The 27,356-nt window shown below is 49.8% G+C and overlaps 1 protein-coding gene across 1 annotated transcript in view; it reads left to right on the top strand.

Annotated features, from left to right (window-relative positions):
- pxb (putative Hedgehog signaling attenuator pxb) overlaps window positions 1-13,668 on the top strand; it is an 80,182-nt gene extending 66,514 nt beyond the window's left edge. The window contains exons 4-7 of the mRNA XM_017902000.1: window positions 2,866-3,112; window positions 10,028-10,139; window positions 12,647-12,997; window positions 13,082-13,668. Coding sequence (XP_017757489.1) covers window positions 2,866-3,112; window positions 10,028-10,139; window positions 12,647-12,997; window positions 13,082-13,668 — 1,297 coding nt within the window. The remainder of the gene's footprint in view (window positions 1-2,865; window positions 3,113-10,027; window positions 10,140-12,646; window positions 12,998-13,081) is intronic.
- The last annotated feature ends 13,688 nt before the right edge of the window (window positions 13,669-27,356 follow it).

The raw sequence follows: 27,356 nt of genomic DNA, 5'->3' as shown, positions 1-27,356 counted from the left end.
CTAGTATATCAACGGAATATTCGTGGATCAACGGATCAATGATCAACAACTCGTTTCGCCGACGCGATCATGTGCGCCATTATCTGCGCCAGTATCTGCGCGATTAACGATTCACGCGATCCGTTAGAGTATGATCGATAAAGTCGATAGCGACTGGGACAAGGGAATCGAGTAGCAAACAGATGTCGAAGGCGATTAAAAAACATTGGGAATATTTATGGAGAAATACGAAGGGCGGAGAGCAAAGGGCGCGCAAGACGAGGGTTGGATTTCGGTACCCCGCTGGAACGGGATTGATTAGAAACGCCGGAAGTTTCCATCTGTTTCCTCGGAGGCTGTTACCCAGCGGGCAACGGCTGTTCGAAATTCATCAGGAGCAATTCCTGCAGAGTCGTGCGATACTCCCGAAGGACGAGTCCCGGGATTTACCGCGTCTACTATAGCCAGCTAATCGCGATAATTGCTAAAATGCGATAAATTTATGTCCTACGCGACAAAGGACATAGTCGACACGCGTAGAGTATCTCGTGCATAGATGGAAGATATTCGTAGGATGGGAAAAAAGAGGAAACGCAAACACGAGCTTGCGCGTGTCCAACGCGGTCACGGGGGTTGGGCAAGCCCTTCGACGAATGCGTGCGCGTGTGCTTGAAGGGTCGACACTCCACAAAGCGCTTTATGGTCCGTTATACGACCGCAAGCTCGCGATACCATGTTTAGCACGGGTACGCGATCACGAACACGACTAGCCTATTCCAGGTGCATTCAACGGGCCCAGTGTTTCTCATGCAATATGCGCTTTACGACTCGCCGCGTGGTCCCCCTCTATGATTCGTCGAACGACGGAGTTTATGCGTTTCTTTGAAGTGCCGTAATATACCAGCAAGCGCACGCGATATCCTTGACAATTGCTCGAGTAATCCCGTCGGGGTATAAATTGCCTGGATTTACTCGGACTCCGAATAGGTGGAACAAGGTGTACTCGTCGTCGATTGCGCGTTGTCGGTCGTTAAAGGGAAAAGATGGCGGCGCAGAGGGGTCGGAGGAATGCGTGCAAAAGTGGGAAACACGATTGAGAACCGAAGCACCGCGCCGGATGTCATCGGTTCCACGTGCATGTGGGTACGCGAGGCTCGCCCAAGGACGAAACTAGCGCCACGAACGTGCGACTATGCCAGCGCGGAACGAGATCACGAAGCGTGTTGGCGGTCGGCGTGCGTTGGGAGCACCGCTAAGTGCGGTCGCGCTATGCCTGACAGTCGACGGCATTAGGCAAATTGAAATCTTGCCGGCAGAGGAAGCAGAGGATACCTCCTAGTTTACGCTCGTCTCTCTGTCCAGACTCGGCTCGGCGTGAATCTGCCGCGATGGTTTCAGCTCTCGGACCGTGGAGCGTGAAACACGGCGCACATCAAACCACCAACGTCCGCGAGGAACGTCTGCTCTGTTGCGGCTCGACCTCTGCTCCAGCACGGGTTCTCCGGAACCGGAAGTCCAGCCTCTCTCTCGCTCTTTCTTCGGGTTCCTCGTTTAAACCACCTTTGCCTCCTGTTTTACGACGTAACTGGCTCTTTGCCCGAGCTCGGGATAATCTTTTAGGGCTCGACCACCTCTCGAACTAATTTCGTTTCCTCCCCTCCCGTCTTTGCGTTTCATTATACGACTCGGCTCGGTAACTATCGTCCCCTTGAATTAGGGCCAAAATCGTGGCCATTTTTTCCGCTAGGATTTCCCGCTAGCAAGCATCCGTGGTACTCGTCCCGTCGTCTACGATTTCGTTTATCCCCTCGTGTTCGATCGTCGTACGCACGAGAGAGGGAGAGAGAGAGAGAGAAGAATAAATCGTGGCGCGAAGCCACGTTCCGCGATTAATTCGCTCGTTATACCTACGCCATCCCCGATCTATTCTCGCGTATTACACGCGGATATCCGTTTTTGGTTCGACCGAGCCATTCACCTCGACGACCTACTATTGGAAGTACGCCACAAGTTGTTAACCTTAGTCGGTGGTTTAATTACACAGGCAAATATTATCGAACTGACAGAGTTAATTAGATAATTAAAACTTGAAGGGTAAACTACTTTGCCGAGCAGGGTGCCGACGAAAGCGTACACGTAGCAGAGTCCGTCCGTGAGACGGGCCTGCTCGTGTACGGGTACGACCCGAAAGATGGAAGGCGAGATTGACGGCGTACCGCAAATCGAGCTTCTTCCACGTCCCGCCATCCGCCGGGCAACTTTCCGCGGGGACGTAGATGAAACCAGGATCTACCTGTTTCGTGCCGTAATAGAGGTATCTTTAACGAGAAATCCCTCCGTCTTGTCTTTTTGCCGACGCCGGTAAATTTCACCCTCCCTCCCCACGTTCGATCCCGAAGAATTATTGCGCCGTCGAAGAAAGGCTTCTTTGTCATTCCTCGAGGTCGTTTTATTATCCCCCCGTCACTCCCTCGAATGTAAACTTCGCGTCGGTCAATCGTCCTCTCGACGGCCTTCGAACGTCCTTCGAACGTCCTTTGCGTGACCTTGGCCTTCTATACCGCGTCGACGTGGAATGACCCCGATCTTCGATGACTGGACGTACTCCCTCGAATGTAAACTTCGCGTCGGTCAATCGTCCTCTCGACGGCCTTCGAACGTCCTTCGCGTGACCTTGGCCTTCTATACCGCGTCGACGTGGAATGACCCCGATCTTCGATGACTGGACAACCATGGCCCAGACGCGCAATACCACCCTGTCTTTATCGATCGATCGACGCTCGTTCGCTGTTTTCTTTATCACGGTCTTCCAGCCTATAACGCGCGTATATGTACACACTCTGGAGTTGCACAGCGGTAACAATGGTTATCGGCTTTCTGTTACAGACACAAGCGGAAAGTGCAGAACCTGTTACCGTGCAAGAGCGCAGCAGGAGCGGCGGCAGCCGCAGCCGCAGCCGCGGCCGGTGGTCGAAGTCGAGTGCTGGCTGACGGACAGTCGCACGGTGGAACCGGGAGTGCGGGTGGCGCGGTGCTGTACGAGGACCTGCCGGAAGCAGTGACGCACTCGCAGCTGCATCACAGGCAGAACCACCTGCCCAGCCACCATCCTGGTCAGGCGCCCACGATCGAGGTACGAAATCCCGATCAGCGACACGGCCTAAGGGAACGACAGCCGCAGCAGTTTCAGCGTGCGCGCGCCCCCGCGCCTCATCATCTCGACTATCTCGACTACCGGGACCCGAGGGCGATTCTCCGCGTCCAGGACAAGCCCTCGAGGGCGGTCTTAGGCGGCTATCGAACGCCGCGAGCCCTGCTCGCCAAATCTAAGGGAATCCCGCTTTCGATAGCCACTCACACGCCTTCCCCGCGATGCACCGCCGCGACCAGTCCGCTATTGCAGAACGGCGGTAACGTTCTTTGGAACAGTCACTTGCTACTGGCCAATCAGAACGCCCTGATCACCAGCCAACAGCCTTTGCCTCCTGCTCCTCCGACACCCAGCGTCCCCTGTATCTCCTCCACCTGTCCCGACATCGAGCTCAACCTCACCAACGAGAGTTATCTGAACGACAGCTGCGTATCCGGTCGACCGATAGATTCTCGTCTTCCCATCACGCCGACCCACCGATCCAGAATCCAGCCAGCCTCCGATCGTACTCACGCTTCCGTCAGTTCCTCCGGTCAGACGCAACCCGTTCAAAGAGTCGTATCCCGGGAGGAGGCCTCGAACGGCAGGAGACCGTCCGTCGATTCCGAGGGGTACTCGTACATCGATTTCAAAGACACGGAACTGGAGTCCACGAGGCACGAGTCGTGCCCTCAGTCGGAGACGCTCGCCGGAAGCAAGGCGTCCGCGTTGTTTCGTTCCTCCTCGGCCAAGTCGAACTCGGTAGACTCGGACGGTTACTCGTACATCGTGGACTCCGGGTCTAGGAAAGCGCCGGGCACTGCCAGAAGGATCGTGGCCGAGGGCACGGAGGAGGAGGTGTGTCCTCTTTGCACGATGCAACAGATACACAACCTCCTCAGCAAGCCCGAGGACATCTATCTGAACGTGCAGACCACGTGACACATGTCGTTCGCGAGCGACATCTTCTTATAGAGACTGCCCTGTCTCGGATGTCTGTCCCCGGCTCGTTGCAAGCGTTCCGCGGCGCCACGCGCGTTCGCGGGGACAGGAGATGATTTACATATCCCGTGATATCGTTGGCCACGATCGTTCCACGGTTGTTCTCGTAACTCGGACAACGTGGCCCCCCGCGTTTCGGTATAAACTCGTAGCTACGTTCCGTCGTAAGGTCGTAGGTAGTCTAGTGTCTTTCCGGGTTCAGCGAGCACACGCAGGTGACACCAGGGGTGTGTGTGTCGCTTGCCGCCGCGAAGAGCAGCCGCCTCGACACGTTCTTTCTTTCCATTTCGTTCGCGTTTCCGCACCGCGCCAGTACACCGTCGCCCCTATTTTTTTCCGTTATTGCATTCCACGAGCGAGAGAACCGCCGGCCATTCGATTTCGCGTGGATTTCCTCGCTTTCCGCTCGCGTTGGTCGACCAAGCTCTCGTTCCTCCTGCTCGCTGTCATCGGTGACGAGGCGAAGACACTAGCGCGGACTAGTCAGTATTTATTTTGTTACGCGGCCGTGCTTGCACAATCTCCTTTACGAGATGCGACGCGAGGAGGGAACGCTGTCGGGCGGGTTGGCGAGAGTGCAAGGTGACGGAGGTGAGCGCGAGAGGGAGGAAAGGGGCGAGGGGTTAGGTTATGGGGTAAAAACGGAAGGCGAGTGGCCTTACTATTATCACCGTCGGTTGTGTGAGCACGGCGCCTAGGTGCACTCCATGGTTGTAAATAGATTAGATCGTGCAACTGGCAAATTGTAAATAATATACGCGGAGTGAGACAGAGACATACGGAGAGAGAGAAAGAGAATCGTATATTAATATAAAGTATCGAAAACGGAGAGTCCGTGAGTAGCTGTGCACCCGAGTGAACGGAACAGTTATCCGACTTGTGTTTCTCGTTTGTATAGACGTTCCACGACGGGCGATCATCGCGATTAATTATTATCGTCGCGCAGATTAATTATTATTATTTATTGTCGTTACGTATCCCATTGCCGTAGCCGGTGTACGGTACATGTGTCTTGTAAATAAATCCCGGGCGGGTTCGAGAGAGTAGGATTAAAGGGAGAGAAATAAAAGAATACGGCAGCGAGAAAGTACGCGCGAGAGAGAGGGAGAGAGAGAGAAAGATCCAAGAGACGGAGAAAGTCCTGTGTATATTGAAGTACCGAGGAAAGGTGGAGTTGGAGGAGGGCGAGGAGGAGGAGAGTTTGAGAAAAATAAAATTACTTTACTGAAAAATTCGACGAGGAGTGGTTATTCACCCGGTCCACAATCCCATCCTATCCCTCTCGCATCCTTCTGCGACTCGCGGAATCTTGATCGCGGAAGCGCGAAACGCGGCACGGTCCGAGGAAAGAGAAAGAAAGAACCGGAAAGACGCGGAACGCGCAAGATCTACGATAGACTCCTCTCGCGCGAACGTTTGCAAACGCGTATAGCCGGCCGCGACAATGCACGAACGCCCGCGATGTCTAATGAAAGAGATATTTTCGCGCTGGTACCTATCGTCTCCCGACACAATACACGTGGACACGGAATAACCACTTCTGTGTTCAAACTTTTTCCAAGGGGAATGAAAAATGTGCGCCCGGTTGGCCGTTTTTTTGGGAGCAGGCCCGGTGTAAGGGTGAAAGGCTTTCCCGCGCAGATAAAGACGCGCGTAAACGAGAAAAGAGTATGGGAGAGGAAAAAGGATCGGAGGGACAATGAAAAAGAGTGAGACGTCACGGATAGAAAATGGGAAGCGGAAAGCAGAATGGAAAAAGGAGGCTAAAGGAAAGCCGAGGAGAAATCAAGGGAAAGATTGACGAGTCACCATTGTGCCGCGTCACCGTCGCCTCTCCGAGCGATCGCGCAATCCCGAAGCTCTCTAATTTCGCAAATGGAGCCCCGGCCACGATCTCTCCCTCGAACGTAATTTAATTACTCCGATCCGTCCTTTTTTTTCCCCCCCCTGTGGCACCCGAATTTCACCGGTAAACGGACCTCGCGAGCTGTCTTGCGAGTTCCACGGGGTCTCTCTTCGCTTCCCATACGGATTTCTACGTCTATACCCTCGATCGGTATCGCAGATCTATTTCGAACGCTTCCTCCGCTTTAAACGCGACGGACGACGAGCGTCGGAATAACGAAACCGGAAGTCGGGCGATTTAATATCCACCTGTTGTCGGTGTTCGATTGCCAGGCTAGATCGATGTCGCGACACGTCGTTAGGCAACGAGGCCACGGCTGTTTCGAGCTGTCGACCATGATACCGTTCGCGAAACCGGACGTTCCGAGTAACTCTTTCACGGTAGTAACCAGCTCTCGAGATCTAAATCGGCCACGACCCATCGCGAACCATGTTCTTTCGCCGGTCCCTGCCAAATAAGCCAATAAATATCCAATCTTGAGGCTGTTGGCTCCGGATTCGCTGTCCCACCTGTTGTTGGCTCAATTACGCCGGTCTAATCCATATCCTGGCACGTCGTTAGGCCACGGAACCGCGCTGGCATCGTAGCAATGGCGATATAACGATGGCCGGAGGGGAAAGGAAGGATCGGACTTAGGAAGCTAATGCAATTGTCACCGTAACTAACAATTAGCAGGTTACGGTAACGTGCCGTGACCACGGCATCCTCGGCTATCGCGTATGTCCCGTGGTTACCTGGTCGAAAGGAAGGGTGGTCGATCTTCGTTCCGTGGGGCACGCCTGCGCGATCGTAGGATCCAGGTGAACGAGGGGCCAGGATCGTTCGATGGGTACGTCGTGTAACAGTGGGATATTCGAGGAACTTGTCCGTGAAAGCGTGCAGGATCGATGATGCCGGGATTGTTCCATGTAATGGTTAGACCGATCGAAATTAATGGGCGCGTGTCCTGTAAATTATTGGATTCGTTACGTTTATCGTAACGACACGCGGGGTGTCGGGAAACGGAAGTGGCCCGGTTCAGGGAATTAGCAGGCTGGCCGATAGCGTCGTATTCTTCGAGCATATCCGGTAATTGGAAGAGACGCGGTAAATTAGTCGATTAGGACAACGCGTTATCAGGATACAATGTGACGGCTAGGTGGATCAGACGCACGGCGAACAGACACACGGAGAACGTGGGGCAGGTTAGGCGCGTTAGGGACAACCCATTAACCTCCGTGCTCCACGCTATTACGGCACGGACATATTGCTTCCTGCTGTTGGATACGATGGCTTAAGCCTCTATCTCAATCTCGCTCAACGTTCGTCCTTCTCTTCCCTTCTTTCTCGCTTCTCTAGCTCCACCTAAGCTTTCCGTTTTCGCTCTTTATCTATCGTGTCTCATCGCTTCGTACCCCTTTCGTTTTATCTCTTCTTCTTTTCTCCCCACCCCTCGTCTCTCTCTCTGTCTTTCTCTCTCTCTCTCTCTCTCTCTGTATAATAAGCGTAGAAGGAATTCCTCGTATTACGAGAATCGCGTGGAAAGGAAATTTATAGCCATTATTCCGTGCGAGTGTTTACCCCGTTTGCCTGGATATCGAGACCGATGGTTGAAACGTCGAAATCGTTTCCACTTTCGAAATAATAACAGACTATCCTTAGACGGGAAATTGAAAGCTGTCGGCGAGAATCGATTATCCTTTCGCTTTCGACGATTCCGCGTTTCGTTCCTCCTCGGGGATCCTTTTAAGTAACGGCTGGCAAATCCGAAACGGCGGAGTTGCGTGAAATTCACGAGATGCCGTGATTCGAGAGGGAAACGCTGGATTCGCGATGCTCCGCTATTAGAAGGAACCCTCGAGGTACATTGCCGGGGCCATGACTCGCTAAGGGCGACAATTACCTTCGTCCGGAGCCGTCGTTCTAAACGAGACGCCGGTAATCGAGTGATCCTCTTTCGGCGGCGATAATATCGCCCCCTGGAATCTGTATTCAGAGCAAAGAGCTCCGGGCGTTTGCTCTACCCGTCTATCATCCGGCTGCATCTCGATCGCGTGCCAGTTAAATGCAATCGCGATCTCACGGCAGAACACGCGCCGATTCTTCGCACCCTCTGCTATGACTTTGCAAACTGTGTTAACGAACAGCCGCTCGGGGATGAATTTAGAGTACGGGGGGCGAAGAGAAAAGAATTTTAGCAGCACAGCCCCGTGTTATCTCTGGTCCGAGACGCGAAGAGGCTTCTTCCGGATCCGTAGCCTCGCAAAGAGCCTGGTAATTACGTTATCGAATAGTCAGAAGGCAATCGAAAGAAAGTTGGAAGACGAAGGGCAAGACGCGTGATTAGACGAGACTGCTCGTAGGCCAAGGGAGGGAACCCTCGGCGCGATGCGCGGCGAAAACGAAGGAAAAGTAATAGAGCGATCCTCCTTTGTGGCTGATAGCGCCGCCGCGGGACTTCAATTCGAGGGAACTCGCCGGTTTCGTTTGCCTTGGCTCCCTCGTGATTCCCTAGATTACCGGGGTAACTCGATTTCGGCGATTCGGGGTCACGGGAACGCGACGGATCGTCCCAGATACCCGATTGCACGCCGTTCGACGCCTTCCATTTTCTTCGCGAAATTGCCGAGCAATTTTCGGGCTAACTGGCAACCAGGCGCCGCGTGAACCTTGTCAACCGCTAATTTCCAATCTACCACGCGTCTCGCGCCAGCTCTCCGCTGCTCCATACTCTGCGAGCGCGGGAACGAGGACATATAGTGCGGGAAAATCAGCTCCATCAAATTTTATTAGGAAGTACTTGGAAAGTGCTCGAACCTCTTCTCCCTATTGTCCCCTTCCGTCATCGTTGTTGCAAAGCTGCGATTCAACCCCTCGAACCACTCCGGGCTGCTCTCCACACCGGAACATCGTCCTCGTGTCTCGTAAAAAGCGCCAAAGGAAGCTCGGGTCTTCGCGTGCGAGAAATTTCATTTAGAAAAATCCCGCTTCCCTCGTCCGTCCGCGAATACGTTATTCGCTTCGCGTTAACGCGAGCCGACGACGACGACTCATTAAGCGAATTCATCCGTGCAAGAATACCGAAAGCTCTCTGCAGCGGAATATTCGTATTCTCGCTAACCGGAAGCGGAGGTGAAGTCGCGCTGTATCATATCGATCATCGCGACGATCTCGACACGACGTTTCTCTTTTCACCCGTTCCCGAGCTCGTTCAATCTCTCCGGAGAGCTCAGTCAGCGCGAAATCCCGGGAATTAATTACGGCTTTGAGATTTTTTCAAATTCACCGCGGTCTTGCCGCGCTTTTCCACGGTCAGCGAGTGTTTCCGCGAGAAATTAGTCGGAGAAATGAAATTGGCGTGCGATAAATCTGACGTCTGGATCGTTCCTTGTTATTTGCTCCGGCTAGGATCTTCGTCGATTTAAGGATTAACTTACGACCCTCCCGTTTCCGCGTGGCTCGCACCGAGTCAGCGTTTCTCCGATCGGGGCTTGCCCGAAGGTACAGCTCCCGTACCGCAGGATCTCGGAGGTTTTTAAGGGCTGGAACGCCCCTAATCGCGTTAGAACTCTTTTCGAGGCTGCCCTTTTTCGCCTCGAGATCATCGGGCAATTTTAATCCGCTTCTGTCGTTCGAAACAATCTCCGATGGTTACTCGAACAGGTATGATCGAAATTTATAGTAACCTATGAAAATGGTATGTTAGGCCAATGGCAAGTGACGATATTCTGTTTGTTCCTTCGTCGCAAATGTGCGCCTTTACGTTCGGTTTATTTACTCAGAATTTTTGGTATTTTTACGAAACACCGAAAAATCGCCCAATTATAGGACGGTGCTCGCGACGTAAAACAGGCTAACGAGCTAGCTTTCGTTCCCTTCTTATTACAGCGGCTCCTTTTTCAGCGAGTGCGCGATTCTCGACGCGCGAGTCGCTCCCTCGACACGCTCCCTCGCGCGATAGCCTTAAAGCAAATCACGTCGGGAAACCACGAAACCGGCTACGTTCTAACTATTTTTCATTGTCACGGCAGATGTTGGACGTGAAGGATACCGGCAGGGGCGTGTTCATGTGCAGCAGCCCGGGTCCTGATCCGTACACGTCGCAGGACCTCTACAATCCTGTCTACGAGGAGCTCAGTAACGGTGAGTAATACGATAAAGAATTAAGCAGAGTTACGAGCAGGGATATTCCACTTTCCACGCCACCCAATCACCGCTGAAGATCTTAACGTTCCGCGCATAAACGTCAATTACACGCTCTCCTTCTAGATGAGACTCAGCTATGAAGACTTTGAGGAGTAGCGCGTGGTCTTGGGCCTCGTTCCCGCTGAGGCAGAACGTAGGTAGGATCCGAGTGTCGCGATTAACCCGACGATGGAGAGAGCTAAATCTGGGTGTTCTTTGCTGTTGGCTAACATTGAACTGCGAGTTTCTTCCTCTTCCACTTCTTCTTCTTCTTTTTCTTCTTCTTTGCCCCCCGATTAATCGTACTGTTTACCTTGCCTAACTTCCTAGCTAAACCGCCATTACAAATATTGGCCACCGAGAACGAAAGTTCGCCCGCTGTTCTCCCAACTTCTCCAAAGTCTCGCGCGTTACCTCTCGCGGAAAGAATCCTCTCTCCCGAACGTAGCCCCGTCTCCCGCTTGCTCGTCGCCGCCATTTTTCTCTGCCCGCTTATCTGCCCAATTAATTCGACGAACCGTCCGCGATGAAGTTCGCCAGGGCGATACGTAATCTCCGTCGGGACGGAATCGGAAGCTGTTCATCTTCTTCCCCGTGTATCTCGTTCCTTTCACGTCGCCGGTATCTCTCGATAGACCCCCGTGGCCCACTGGTGTCGCGCAAGGGAACCGCGCCCACTCCTCCCTCCGCCGTCTGGCCCCTTCGATCGCAGCAGATAAGCGTGACACGACCTCTGACTTATATTTCCCATTAGTCGGCTAGCTAATTAGCATGGTGATGAGACTTTCGACGTTTGACGAGGACTCGGTAATCGAGTACGCTGCACGCTGCGCGACCCGACGCGCCTGCCCTCTCGCGGCCGAGCACGCGATTTAACCCGAGATCGTATTCCCGTGTCTCGCCGCGATAATTTGTCTCGGTTAACGTCACGCGGGGTGGTCTTATCCACGCGAATCCCTTTTCATTAAAAAGTTCCGTCGAATCTCATCGGAGACCTTGCGAGTTTTTACCGGGACCCGGGGGCACGCGCCAATCGATGAAGAGGAAACCGGGCCGTGCATCGTTGCGCTCCAAGGGAACGTATATTTCGCGGCTTCTAAATGATTTCGCCCCGGCAACGAATTCCACTCCGCTTCGCGGAATTCAGCTTTATCCCCGCGGGAAATCCTAGTTTACTCGCTATCGCTTAAACCGATGATAAATACGCGAAGATATAAAATAACGGAGATTAAAAGTGCAACCGCGGTAAGCCGAGAAGCATTCGCTTTTTTCCTCGTTTTCCATCCTTTCTCTCCCCCGATCTCGGTAAATAAGGACGTTGTGTCTGCAACCGAGGGCCCGGCGATACGGCAGCGAAGACTCGAGGGATTGTCAAACAGCGAACTGTAACGTCGATTAGATCGAGCCGATAAACTTCCGTTCGCCGTTCAGTCTCTTTCCGCTCGTGTTTTATCATCGCTCGATCTCCGCTCGCGTCTTACTTTTACGAGCGATTTTTCACGTCCGTTCGACACGGGAATCGGGAGCGCCACCCCCTAGCAGGGCTCGTTCGCCTTTTGTCGCTGGTAATTGTAAAGGGGCAAAGTTTGCCGAGCGTATCGCGCGTTCCCGCATTGTTTCCTATTTCTCCGCGAAACTCGACGAACACGGAACTCGGGGAGGACAGAGGGCTAGGAGGGAGAAGAATCGGAGAGGTAAAATTGGGCGAACGATATGTAATTGGGCCGATGGAGGAACAGAGCCGCGATTCGGCCTCGTAGCCGGTCGCTCGGTTAAAATGGCCGTTTTGAGTTTGAACCGCGAGCGTGACCGTGCAGTTTTCTCTTTTTTCAACCGCGAACGAACGTTATTCTCGTTAGCGTGGAATTGGTAGCAAGTGCGGGCAACAATGCGACCGGTTAACGATCGCGGTGGTAACGCGGCTCAATTATCGGGCGCAAAGGTTAAAACCGCGATCGAGCGAGGAAGGGAAGAAAGGAAAATGGCGTAACGGCGGCGACACAGCCGTCGGGGATAAAAAGGAAAGAGAGATATCGGTGATTGCTCGCGATTGAAAGGCCGGCAAAACGTGGATCGTGCGACACGCGTGCATCGGGCTTGCAGGATCGCGTTCGACGACTAATGACGACAGCACGCTTCGCTTTCCGCGGATACTTTCACTTAACAATCGCCCCGCAGCCCCCGCCATTTTCCCCGGCGAAGTTGCACTCCCATTTAAATAAAACAACGACCGCGATAACGACGGATCTCTCTAACTAATTAATTCCGACACTGATTCCCCAGCTGAAAATTGAAAGCACGTCCGCCGATTCGATTTGATTTCATCCACGCCGTGTGATCGTAACTTTGACACGCGAAAGAGCCTGTCTGTTAATTAATTAACGAACCGTCCAATTAATTATCGTATCCGTGCCGGCGCGCGCATCCGATGCCACCGGTACTTATAAATTATTCATCCGTTCCAGGGGACCATCCGGAAACGGACGAGGAGAGCGAGCTGAACGCGCGGAACCGGCTTCATCATCATCATCATCATCACCGCCACCATCACCGGGCCGCGTCGTCGAAACCGGCCAGCGAGGACGAGTTCGCCGAGGACGAGCTCTCGGTGGGCGAACCCTCCGAGGCGCGGATGCTCACGTCGACAGGCCCGACCTGGGGAACCTGTCCGGCTGGTGGCAGGCCACCGCGAGAGAGACGAGGCAGAAGCCCCAGGAGTCTCGACAGGCATAGAAGAGACAAGAACCACGATGTGGGAGAGTTCCACGAGGGGATGCTGCTGGACGCGTTACTGCAGCTCTATCCTAGCGTCGCGGGTGAGCCTCCGATCTCCAGTCGATCTTGACAACTCGAGCACTAGCTGTCACAAAGTCGGTCTAACGCGCGTGTGTCATTTTCAGGTGTAGCTGGCACCCGATCGAATAGCAATCAACGACAACAGTCCGTCCCGTCGGTGGCCCACAGGTTACCCTATTTCGTACCACCGATGCCAGCGACGCAGGCCCTCAGGGTCGAGGAGAACCCGTACGAGAGCGTACCGGTACTCGGCCCGCTCCACCTCTATTCCAGCCAAAGCAGAAGCAACAAGGAGAGGTCCCGCAAGTCGAACGACAAGTACAAGTACTCCGCGCAGTACGGGGCCGACTATTACGGACTGCAAAACCAGGACACCGCTCCGGTATACACGCAAGTAGGTGGTGAATACTCGGACACCTATTCGCAGCCGACTGACCGTCTCTATAACGAGGATAAATACACGCAGCCGGTGTACTACGCCCCACGCGACAGCGACCAGATATCATCCGGGAGACTGTACCAAGGCCAGCCGGACAGTAGTTTCGGCAGCGACAGCGGGTACAGCCATCACACTTCCGGCACCACTGGAACCACCGGCACGCGCAGCAGTAACTCGAGGACGAATCACAGGAAGGACAAGCATCGAAATTCGCATCATTCCCATCATTCCGCGGACTACATCGTGTCTTAATGCACGGTCACGTGGCACGTAAAGACAGCAAGGTCTTTCCGACAGGGAGTCTAGGACGAAGAAGAGCCGGAGGAAGCTGTAGACGGTAGTTCGATCGTCCGATCGAAGCAAGCTTGTAACACTTTTCTAAAAAGTAGCTATCCCGCGTTTCCTTTCGCGTATTTATTTTCTAAATCGTTTTCTTCTTTCTCCGTTTTCTGTTTCTTCTTTTGTTATTTTTACCACGGGCGAGAGTATTTTATTTTGTACGCGAGAAGCTCGCGGTTTACCTTTTATCGTTGCGCGTGATGTAGGATGTATTTTAATATTTTGAGATACGTATCATCGAGTACCGTAGGAAGTTGAGTATCGTAGAACGTACTTTCGCATCTCGGGTCACGTATCGTACCCACGTCGGGCCTCCGATTTCCGAGGCATCGTTTAAAATATGGTAGAACGACACCGAGCGGAGGGTGTTGGCAGAGCAATAGCGAGAGACTATATAAACGCGACGATCATATTATAGGAAACAGAACACTCACGGAAACAGTGATCTCTTAGTGATTTAGCAAGACTATTTAACAAATTATTTGTAATCTAACGAGACTCAGGCTGGTACCAAAGGACGCTACTAAGTAACTTCGACTTTTTAGCCTTCTAGTTTGTAATTTATACGAAAGTAGAGCTACTCGCGAGATGATTTTTAACACTGACGAGTTTCGTGCGAGACGTGCGACTACCACATTTTTTCCGGATGGGACACGGTTCCACGGATCAGAATCCAAAGACGACGAGGGAGAGGTGGTACGAATCACTGTCGAACGATCCTAAATATTTCCGCAAAGACTGCCCCCGATTAGGGGGATATCAGCCGCAACTGGTTTCATACAAAAACTTTGATACGACGCGTTAGAAGTAATTTATCCCGCGATCGCGCGCACGTTCCATACACGTCATCGGATTGTAAAATAGCACCTAAACGAACACCTACGAACACGCACTTAGAGGAAAGAGACTCGCAAATGAGAATCGTAGCCACACACACACACACACATACACACACACACGCACACCGGTAGTTTCACGTCGGAGTAACGTTAAACGTTTAAGCATACGGTTAATCGAGTTTCAATTTTTCTTCGTCAATTACCGAGCTACGATTATTGTCGTACCCGAGGACTATGAGCGTAACACGCATGAGAACAGGCTTTCGAACGCGAACGCTCAAAGGGAGCACCTATTTTTGCAATCTCGTACGAGGTCGCGGCGCGTCTCAATCAGAAAAACCATTGGGAAGAAAATGAAAGAAAGGGAAGCTTTCGCGAAAGCCTTCTGCAAAGAGAATACATAGCGTTCCTTCTGCGAGCCCATTCTCTAGCTCGTCCTACATTCTCAAAGCCTGCCCGCGACGAGAGCGTAACCTGGAAGCCCAGTAGACAACCAGGGTTCGTCGCGTGCCGCGATGTTTCCTTTTCCGCGACGAATCGAGCCGCGATAGCCTGCCGTCTTTCGCATAAGCGCGAAACGATTCTTTCCACGAAACCCCGAAATCACATTTCAGGAAGCTCGTTCGCAGAAGGAAGGAGGGAATACGCACCGAGCAACGTTCATGATATTCCCCTTGGATTTAGCCTTTTCGCTGGTTCTTCGTCGCGCGTAAACGAGAACTACCCCCTTTAATTAGATTATTAGTTGTTAACGCTCACGCGTGTTCCCTCGACTATACACGCGTGTCAGAATAGACTCGTAACTGCCGGTAGTCGCACGATTTTCCGCTCGCGAGGCGCCTCGATCACGCTGCCAGAGAGACAGACCAAGGTGAGAAGGATAACCAAGGGACAGTGTTCTTACTAGGCTGTACAAGCACACGCTGGTACATATGCATATAAATATATATAAATATATAGATATATATACAGAAGCAAACATAAGTATACATACTGTAGGTGTAAGAGAAACGGATAACTATTCGCGAATGACCCCGTGTAAATACTATTATATACGCGAGAGGCGGAGGGAGGGTGAAGCAAAGAAAAGAGCGTCCGGATCACTTGGATGTAGCATAGCTGTATCATATCGTTGTCGAACTTTCTCGCGTGTGCATGCGTGTGTGAGGTGTATGATGTACGTGTGCCCGTGCGACGAGCAAAAGACAGCCGAGGAGAAGAAAGATCAGAGAGAATCGATTTAATATATAAAGTATATAATTTTTAAATTATTTATAACGAGCAGAGCGTGGGTATACCGTCGACGACGACTTACGCGAGTACGAGGTGACGTACGAGTGAGGCTAGCGAGTGCGAGAGCGAGAGAGACAGAGAGCGAGATGAAACGTAGGCGAAAGGATTCTTCCGGATTCCCGGCCACCTCCCTTCCGCCTCTTGCTACTGTACACTCTTTAGATGCATGTAGAGCGAATACCTCACGACAAAAAAAAATGGAAAAAAAAGAAAAGATCACTCTGTTGTAAATATAATTTTATATGTACGAGCCGAGAAATGAGGTGTGTGCGTAAGTGACTTAGCGGGCGCGCTATTGAACACGTTCGCCCGTGAAACCACCCCGCCCTCTCGACCATCCGCGAAATCTATTTTTCCCTTCTCTCCGTTCTGCGACCGATCGTATAATCGCGCAGCACCGTTCCTCGAGCTGACCAGCCCCTTCGTGCTTCCCCCGTTTCTTCCTGCATTAATCTCAATTTGGATCCGGCGTAACAACAGCGAGAAATTTAAAATTCTAGTGGCCCGATGCTCCGCGGTATCCGGCCGTCCCTCTTTCCCACGCGATGTCAAAACCGCGAAAAACGCGGAACGGTATCGATCCGCGAGCCGTGCCGGGGGTACGAGAGAGGGAACGGGTTCACGGGCGAAAATAAAGGTGAACTGTAGGTGGTATTACACGTACTTATCGCGGGGAACGAAAGCGCACGACCAGTCGCGTATGATCAAAGATGCGTACAATCAAAGAGTGCACGAGGAGAGGGGCAGAGACAGCGGCGGAGAGGAAAGGGGAGAGAATGAGAGAAAGAGAGAGAGGGGAAGAGAGGGCGAGAAAGAAATGGCGAAACGGCGAGTCGCGTTCGATCGGTTCGCGGCGTGGAAACTCGCGTGAAAACAGAGGGTGAACACGCACCACGCAACTAGAAGAGGGACAAACGCTTTTTGTACGATTTTACGTCCATGTTAGTCAAACGTTTTTCAAGACCGTTTTTTATATATACAGTATATAGGTATATATACACGCGCGTGTACAGTAGGTACGACGGAACCTAATTTATTATCATTGTTCTTATTTAACGTGACGGGGGATGTCGTTGTATCCCCTCGGCAGCCTGCAATTCTATATTCGCTACCAAGTACTTTGTCGCAGTCGAAAGCGTTGTTATATTCGCATTATCGAGGATCGTGTATAATGTATCGATTATTATTATTTTTATTATTATTATTATATTATTATTATATTATTATTACCGCTGTTGTAAATCGCGACGACGAGAATGTGGCCACCGGGAGAGCTTGATTTCGCCCTTCGTTTTTCGTTCCTTCCGAATCTCCGTTGGCCGGCCAGCTATGTAATACGCGTGGACGATGGATCGTCGGGGTCACGTGACGTTCGAGATCGCAGAAGGGAGCGCAACGAAAGAACGATCGGGAGATCTTCTTTCCCCATTTCTAACGCGTATACGAGTCGCGAGATTATTAATTTATTGTTCCGTTCGAACGGGAGAGCGGGGGTGTCACGTTCCTCCCCTTCAGTCTTGCTAATTTTAGCTGCGATCTAGCGATATAGGCAGAACAGAAGACAGTGGAAAAAGAAAAAAAAAAAAAAGTCATAGGCACTAGAGTACCTCGAAAGATAACAAGTAGCACTCTTGAAAGTTAGCTTGCACGGACGTTCTCCTTTTCCATCGCGCCGCCTTGCAATTTAACGAAGGGTGGGGGGTCGAGGAGGATCGGGGGTGAATCGGCGGGTGAATAGAAAAGGGCGAGAGAGATGGATCGTCCGAAGGGATGAGACACACGGATGCCGGTGGATCGTGACTTGATCGTGCAAAAGAGCACGCGAAGATCGGCCCGATCGATGGGGAGAACACCAGCTCGCAGAACAGGGTAACTAGCTCTAACATCTATCTCTTACATCACTTAAGAAAGAAAAATGGAAAAAAAAAAAAACAAAAATAAAACTCTATCACACTCGTTCACCTTATGGTATCACAGGTTCACTCTAATCACGAATGTCGGCCAAGGCTAACTCGAAACACTATCACACCTTCGTACTAATAAACGATTTACTATTCAATTTCACACGATGTCTACGTGATTTCAACCCCATCCCGCAGGTCGAGCGAGATATCGCGTCGAATGAATTTCACCGAGCAACGCACCCCGTTATAAGAAACAACGGGCGCAGGCTGGTATTTAAATATTCATCGATCGGTGGGAACAAACGCGCGTAAGTAATCTATAACAACGCTGAATGACGGAGATAACTCGATCGTAAGTCCAATTTTGCGCGCATGTTTTCCATTAAGCATGCATCGGTTAGCACGAATGTAAATTTCATTGGGAAATCATTTGTCACGGTATAAACTTTTCATCATTCCAAATGCATTTACCATACAAAATTTCGCGTACGCCGGAGAGCCGCGCGACCGGAAATCCAATCAAAATTACATTGTTATCGGCTTTGAGATCGAGTTTCGAAATCGGCGAATGCTAGTGCGAAAATACCGCGCGTAAGCCCGATGCCGTGCGATTTTTCACCGCAGAAAGCGACGAAAATTCACGGGGAATCTAATTACGCATTCCTAGGGCGCGTTGGGATTAAACTGGCATCGATCACGATATTCGAGACTCCGCCATTCGACGTGGTCGAATCGAAAGGCTCGCGACGCGAGAGTGGAATCGTCGACGAGGGAAGAAGACAGGTGGCCGACGAGAATAAAGCTAATTAGAGTTACAGATGCACCCTAATTGCGAGCACTCGTCGGGGTGCGCGCGATCGCGAGAAATTGAACGTTAAACGGATAATCGAATGAAACCGCCGGCTGTTTGAAGCGAGTTTATAAAAAGACCACCCTCCCCGGTTAATATTGCCCCTTTTTCGCGTAAAGAAGGAACGCCTGCTCGAGCTGGAGAAAAATCTTGGAGATTTCCGCGCGTTGGAAAGGGACGCTCGAGGAGAGCTCTAGAGGGAACGGAATTCGCCGTGAGTTTTCATTGAGATTTCTTGCCGTCAACTTTGCAACAACGAAACATTATTAATTAAGGTAAGAACGAAAGAAATTAATTATCGTTGCTCGAGACAACGGATGACGGAAAAGCTTGTAGAGCTTCGGAAAATGAAACGTCCAGGGCGAAGGTGCGAGAAAGGGCCAGCTGGATGCAAACAAGAACCGCGTGACTAAGCAGTCGCGATGATCAATATTAATGAAAATCAGACGCAACGGCTGAGTGGCTCGAGCTACTTGCGCGCGGAATACCGGCCGCGTACATTGTCTTCTTTCGACAACGGGATTAATCGTAACTCCGCGATATTTTGGCTTAAATTAAATTTCCCCAACGACACCGTAACGCGGTTCGTCGTGTTCTAAGCCGCCGTTTAATTAAATAGCTCGCAGTGCCTTGGAAAACGTTCTCATATAAATTAAACGCGGCGAACTCTTCTTGATATCGCGCACAAACAGCGTGGCAATTTCGCTCCACCCCTTCCGGTAGAGTCTTCCCTTGACAGGATTTACCCCTTGGTCAGGCCACGCCGCCGTCTTCGACGAGTACGGGGCGGAACAAATAGGAAAGGAAAAAGGAAATTCTACGATTCGTTTCAGCGAAGCGGGAATAATCTGTTTAAGGAAACGAACGCGAGGATTCGCAGCGGATGTTGAAGGTCGTCGACGAGGAAGGAATAAAAAATAAGCCGGAAGGTAAGATCGAAAGAATACGCCGAGAGAATGGACGCGGAGGGATGGGCAGGGGAGAAAAATATTGCCGTGAAGCTAGGGCGGGTATGAAATTAAGAAGTCGCGATTCTCGACGACGAGAGAGAAAAGGGTAACGAAGGCAAATCTCCGGCGTGTCTTCGCGAGTCCTCCGAGACGGAAGCTGGATTTCAGCGAGCGGAGTGGTGTCGAAATGGCGCGTTGGGAGGAATTTTCTCATGCGAGAGTCGTACATTTTTGAAAAACGCTCGGTCACCGCGTGACCCACTTCTCTTTTATGCTTCCTGTCGTTCTTATTTCCGGCTTGGAAGATTAGACTCGTTGGTCCATCGTTGGACGGACGAGGGTTGACCCGCAATTAACACGCGCCGCTACCTCTGCGTGTGTATTTCCGGCGAATGCGCGCATCTCCGCGCGCTGCGGGTAAAAAGCGGACCGAGATGGACTCGCCAGGGCAAGTAGGAAAAAAGAAAAGCCAGTGGCGACGCTAATTGCGCAATGGACGAGTACTGCGACCCTTTAGAGAGGCTATCTCGCGTTCTAAGAAGCGGGCTGAAAAGGAAGGTGACGATGGAGCCAGACGCTTACAGACCACCTTGCGGCGCGCTGTGCTCGTTTTCGCCGCTTCAAGTGGTGCACATAACGTAACCACCGGTGTAACGAAGCTTTCGTACATTTCCTCGCGATAATCACTACTCGAGCCGGGGTCTCGTTCGCGCCACGGAGAAGAAAATACAGACCCCTGTTCTCAGGGCCGGCGCGAGGCAGGTTCACCGGAACCCGGCTCCTCGTTTTGAAAGGCCCTGTTGAGACTTAACAGAAACAATCGGCTACGTCTATTGTCACCTAAGAGAACTAAATATATCCTGAAAGCAGTAGGGGTTCGTTAGACGTAAGGAACCACGTGTCTCCTGAACCCTCGCTTGTTCTCGAGTCGTCGTCGTCGTTTTCTTTTTGCACCACAGCCGAACTATACGTTTGTAAAGACAGAAAGTTTGTTCGTCCAATTTCAAGTGTGCTTATATTTCGCCACGTACCAACAGGCCCCGCGGTTTACGAAAATTCATCGGACATTTTGCAGGACCCCCTGTCTAGTAGATCGAATATTCGGGTGTGAGTAGAAAATACAATCGCATAATCCATCAATCGGTGATAGCTTACTGCATATTCACTCGAGTGTAAGATTTTCTCTCCCATGTTTGCATGGAAATATTTCGTTCCAGCGTGTTCTAAATTGTTGATATTAAATATTGACGTCAAAGATTGATACGATTCCTACACGGGTGCGGAAGATATTAGGTGTTCAGGAAATCACCCAATTAGAATGATGAACGATGATACCATAAACAGATTTGACATTTTTATAATAGCGATGATTCAGTGACAAACCTCATTGACACTAGAACTACCTCGTCTACAAAGGGATTATCCTTACTAATAATCCTACAATATTTTGCTCCAGGTCCCCCTTAGAAAATTCGTGTTTCCACCATCTTACCTTATTGCACCGTGCTCTTGTTCTCATTTTATAAAGAAGCTTCCTATATTCGGTAATAATTAGTAACTATACAAGCAGAGGACCAGAAACGCGCACCGTGTAGTCGATGGAAACGATTTTTCGACAGTTGACCACTCGATGGACGCCATTCGGTGCCAAGTTAACTTTGACAAGCGACATTCGGCAGTGTCGACCCCGGATTCGAATACCTTCGGTAGTTGCAGAAACTAGATCCGAACTCTCGTGAAAAGTACCGAAATGGCGTCCATCCTTTCACCACGGGAGCGATATTTAACTTGGAATAGCACCTCCTTAATGGCAAGTGCTTCTCCGCAATTCGCGTCCGATTTGAATATTCTTAAACCACTTACCTTATGGTTCGAGCTGCGATGGGGCGTGCCACAGTCAACAGCAGGTCGGTCACACTACACACGATCGAGTCACTACGTCCGAACGCGGCGAAGAATAACACGCAACTGAAACAGGAAATATCGGCGAAAATTAATCAGACGCCTGACCCGTGATGTTTATGTCAGACGCTAGCTACGAACTACGGCTCGCGCTGCTGTTTAGCCTCGTGATTTCTTTGTCACGTACCTCAGACAATGTTATAGGCGAAGAGGATAATATGGCACACAAAACGCACTTGTAATGTGTTTTGATCACTATGGATTGTCATATTATCTGAGCTTTTTAATTAGGATCCGCTGTGCAGTCAGTGATCATATGTTCCACTGCTCCATTTCCGTTTTTAACACCAGAACTACCGATCTTCAATGGGTACCTAACTATAACGTGCAAAGATTATAATAATTTCAGCGATACGATGAATACGAGAGAATATATCGATTACAGTTCTTTCTTAATACGAGTTGATACCAATTTTATTCTTAAAGCAGGTGTATGTGTTCGGTGATTGCAAAAAGGAAAATTCTGGGACCAGTCATCTTCACTGGGTTGGTAGTTCTAGTGTTAAAGTTCAATGTAACTCCATAAAGTCGTCGTATCATGAAAACTATCCCAGATAAAAAAATTACAAATGCTTTCAGAGAAATTAAACGGCATTAATAGCATTTTGCGAAAATCGTAATTACAAATTTTGTACTTTCGTTAAATTTTTGCCCCTTGAAAGCGAATTATAGATGTGAAAAAAATGGCTTGTATTTCTTTAAAAAAATTTTGTTAAAAATCGAAATATGACTCCTCTCCCTTCCCAATTCTTGGAAGTCTGTCGACGAGTCGCAGCTTTTAGAAACTTGCATAGGAACGGAGTATAGCAACGCCTAACGTTCATTGCTGTTTAAATATTCTATGTCAATTGCGGTCTTGCAGTTCGTTGTCCAAATCTGGAATCGCGTTTCATTCTCTTTAAACAAAGACACGTCAGGCTATTGCAATGCTAAGGGTTTCGATGTTGGGCATTGCTCGATCTCTCGACGCGTGGCGAGGACTTGGTCGTTCTGACCTGGTGAATTTAAGACGAGGAATATTTTCGAAAATTATATCGTGGTACAAATCGTGTCATATACGTGTCCACTGTACGGACCCTCGGGTCCCTAGGGATCAAATGATCCTTTTCAAAATTTATTTTATAATCGTACATTTATTTTTATTTCCTTCGCTCATCTGACTATCCGTAAATTTGTACATTATCCGATTGTTTAATTTCTTTTTTACCGAGAAATATTCTTTGCATGGGTAATGTACCACGAGGGGTCATTTGACCCCATATGGTAAGAATAGCCAATATGCGTAAAGTAATAAACCGGTACGTTTAGTGTTAACGTGTTAATTATGGGATTTGAATGTGTATTCAAGCCCCGCAAAATTTTTGAACCCGGCCCCGCAAGAGGTGACGCCGGCCCTGCTTATTCTCTTTGTTCGTGGACGAGCATGAGCCGCATAATGCATATCGCTCAAACGAATTTCACGGTGATCCCAGGAACCGTGGAAATCTTGAATAACCAGGTGCAATCTGCGCTTTATCGCGCAACGTTTCGATTTCGAAAGACGATTTTCGCCGGTTCATCGTTTTAAACGAATCACCGAGCAAACCCGTGTCATCGCGCTCTCATTTATAGAGGGAAATTCGGGGAGAAGGAGCATCAACAGCAGGGGAAAGTTGGATGAAACGCGGTGCAAACGTGGTTTAATCCCCGGATTTCGGGACGTTTTAAATTCCAATTATAGACCGAGAGGGAAGCTCGCGCGAACCACGTCGCTCGTACGTGTAAATATGCGCTTCGATTGTCCGGTCGGTCAATAAAATGCTGTATTCCGAATATATGTCCTGGCAACGGGGGCCGATGTCACGCGGGTAGGGGGCACCGCTAATAATTAAATGCCGGCCGGATTGGTCCGAACGTTGTTTTAATCCTGTCATTACCCACAATGACGATAGTACCTATGCCGCGGTCATTCATTGAGGCGAGTCAATTACGGGAAAGCATTATCGAGTTTCGAAGGGTGTAAAACGGAAATAATGATATTTTGATCGCGACCGGTCTCTCTCCGTGCTTTTCGATCGCGCTCCACGGTGTAAACCCCTTTGTCAAAGTGACGAAGCAACAGAGAATGTGTGCACGGTCAAACGCACCGCTGATTTATGCACACCGACAAGTATCCGTCCGTAATTCGGCAGCCGATCGAATCGATTGATTGATTTAATGAGAATTTCTTGCGAAATAAAGAAATCCCGTCCGCGTGCACGATGAAACGTCGATGGACCCGTGGTGGTAGTTTTGTGCGCGGGAAATTTATATTTCTATAAATTCCATAATCGATCCACCTCTCCCGACACGTCCGCCGAAATAAATGTCCTTTCGTATCGCGCGACAGCCGACGTAAAAACCGGCAAGACGATAATCCTATCGATCACGAGCGAAACTATTCGAATGCGGGATTTTCCGGCTAAAATATCGCCATTCACCGCGCCACCCTCTTCCCACCCGGGGCCCTTGTTTTTCCCCGCGTCGCTTCGCGATGGTAATTAATAATAGCGCGATGTCTACCGGTGGTCCGATTCATATAAGGTACATTGGCCGTGATTTATGGCAGCGTAATGAAGCCTGTTCCCCGCAGGAGCGTCGAGACGAGGATACGCGCGGTCGAAGGCCTAGCAGCAGGGATGCGGAGGATCTGGCGAAGGAAGATTATGCTTCCTCCTTAGGTGCAATAACGCGTGTCGGTCTGAGGAGAGAAAACTCCATCCGGCAAAGTCTGACACCGTAAATCGCGCATCCAAAAGCACAGCCGGTCATTTCGCGGATAAAGAGGGGATAATGGCCGGCTAAAACAGCGCGTTTGTAAATCGTCTGTTTCTCGTGCCGTTTTTTGCCTGAAGAGCGAACACCGTCCGCATTAATTACGATAAAACGCTAAAGCTGCGCCCGCGGAATAAGCTCGGCGAAATTAAACGGGATTCCGCGAGAGTCGCGTAAGCCTTTCCGGAGTAATCAAGAGCGCGGTGACGAAATAGCAAACTGGGGTGGTAGCCGAGCGATAAAAATTTCCATCCCTCTTGTTCCTTTCTGTCGTTTCCGCGGAGACGAAGGGATAATACCGGCGGACGAGGCGAGGCTTCGAATTGTCCGTGTAACACGAAATAAGCAGCGACGCTTTAAAGAAATTCTCCTCTCAGGAGGGAACAGTCGGAAGAAATTGGTTTGACGAAAATTTATGCAGGGTCGAATAGCCGGACACGACATCCACGAAGAAAGGTACGCCGTGCGGCTTGTTTTATATTCCGTGGTTGGATAGCACGCAGCCCCTTTCCTTCTTTCCTAGATGGCTCTTTTTAAAAATTTACAAGAACCTCGTAGAATCGACGTCCCTTCCCTTCGAATATTACCAGGGATGATGCGATGTACATCTCGAGACTCTGAAAGTTTCAGCCAGTTGGGATTCGCCGGTTCGCTTCGGGCATAAATCGAGCGGGGGGCGTTAAAAAATTGACAAAATACGATTTCCAGTTTCGGTAAAAATGTACGCGGCCGTAACTTCGTCTCGAACTTTGTCCGTTTGTCGATCGGATCGGTTAAAACTCTTCGGGGCACGCTGGGATTAACCCTTTGCACTCGAGAGGAGACTCTCGGTCACCGTTTAATCAGATTCTAAAGATCGACGTTAATTAATATATCAAATTTAACCCTTTGCCCTCGACGACCTTTTCGTTACAGAAGAATAGCAATTCGAAGACTTTCTGTCATAGAGTCGAAGATATTTTTAAAATGGTAAATGAGAAATCATATGCAAATTAAGACATAGAATTATTTTTCTTCGACATTCCACGCATCGTTAGGTAATTTTAAATTTGATATATTAATTAACGTCGATCTTTAGAATCTAATTAAATGATGACTGAGAGTCACCTCTCGAGTGCAGAGGGTTAAAATTACCTAACGATGTGTGGAATGTCGAAGAAAAATAATTCTACGTCTTAATTTGCATATGATATGAAAATATCGTCGACTCTATAACAAAAAGAATTGCTATGTTTCAATAACGAAAAGATCGCCGAATCCCACCTTTTCGATGCACCCTAATGCAGGCTGGGGCATTTCTAGTCCCACCTCGAAATATTGCAATAGCTGCATGCGCATAGCTTCATATTTCGTCTTATTTACGTAAAGCAGTTGCTAATACCTTCAACAAATATAAATGTATTCACCTGTGTTGGCAACATTCAACATATATAAGACGATAGGACTACTAGAGTCCCACCTATAACACCTATAACAAATTCAATAAAATTATTTTTCCATGTTTTTGCATTACGTGATTCCTTCATTAGTAAAAATGTACCAATTTAGTTTCATTTAAAACGGAATAAAATTTCTATGCAACGTTTATTTCATTATCTGAAATCCTGTGCCGCAAAGAGTTAAACACGTTCATTCGGGGGAATAAACCGAGAACGTATTGTCAGCCATGAATTCCGTGTGCTTTTAAACAGATTATACTCGAATCGCAACTATTCGATTGCTTCTTGACAAATTGGATCGTTATTACTTGCAAATAATCGCTTAACGAACATGTAACTCGGGAACGTTAATCTATCAGGGAGGAGATTAAATTTTTCCAACGAACGTGTAAATAAAAATGTAAAACATTTGTCCGTGGCAATTAATCATGCCGATTACATAGTCGAACGGGTCGATTTAGAAAATGAATCGCTGGAATAAATAAAGAATAAAAATTCAAGAATCGCGGTATCACGCCAGACGTTACGGCGTAACATTGGCCGGCAAATGGCGTTCGCAGAGAAGACAAACGTTTCGTTCGTTGTTATACTTATGGTAGAGCAAGGTATAGTACACCGTGGTGTTTCGAGGGTCGGTAAGAAATTTACATGTGGAAAAACGAAGGGAACGATGGACGTTCTCGACGATGCGGCATGGCGGCGATAAAAAAGTCATCTTCGCCGGCGTGCTCGCCGAATGCATTCCACCTTGAAGAAAGAGATACTTTTTACAAGCTTGTTCCGCAATTTCCCCTGGACAAACTTGCCCGTAATGGACCGCGTACGTCATACTTATTCCGCATGAAATAACAATTAAACGCATTAATTAACAATAAACGAGGATTTCGGCGAGTCGATGAACGCGGTATCATGCTGCTCGGGACATAAAACGCAGCCCGTCCGTGTATTCGGGGGTTGCACACCCCCGGCACCCTTGCCGCAATCCGACCGGGAAGAAATGAGTCTTGTCGAGTTGCTCGTAACAACCTAGACCACTTTTAACGCGCGCAACCTCGCTGCACCGTGCAACGCAACGACATTTATCGCGCTAGGAAACTCGCGCGCTTCTCTAATTGCGTACACTTTTATTCTTACATTGCGGCTTTCCCCGTGTCTCGCTTCCACCGTGCAATTTCGGCTGAACGAAAGGAACGCCCGGTGGCCGTTACACCGGCAGCCCCGAGGATCTCGAACTAATTCAAGTTATTTCAAGGCATTTCTAGGCGACCGTGGGGCCGAACGTCGAAAAGGTATTAAATAAAACGGGAAATTACTCGCGTTGTTCGCGTCCGCGATTAAACGTATTCTTCCCCGTCGCGGCAGGAAAGCTCGGAGCTCGTTCCCGAATAATTATACCAGCCGCGCGCCGCTAGCCGACAAATTCTTCGTTCGGCCTGGACGAGAAGGGTCGAAACGAAATTACCAAATTACCCGGAGAGTTGCGCGGCAAGAAGCACGAAATTGCCGGTCGGCAGAGGCGAATCGGCACTCGCAACGAGAGAAATAACAGGCCGATGTGCCCGCTGGAAATA

This window comes from Eufriesea mexicana, unplaced genomic scaffold, assembly GCF_001483705.2.
Source record: "Eufriesea mexicana isolate 0111107269 unplaced genomic scaffold, ASM148370v2 scaffold1653, whole genome shotgun sequence".
In the NCBI taxonomy this organism is placed as follows: Eukaryota; Metazoa; Arthropoda; class Insecta; order Hymenoptera; family Apidae; genus Eufriesea; species Eufriesea mexicana.
This window is presented reverse-complemented; position numbering and strand designations above follow the sequence as displayed.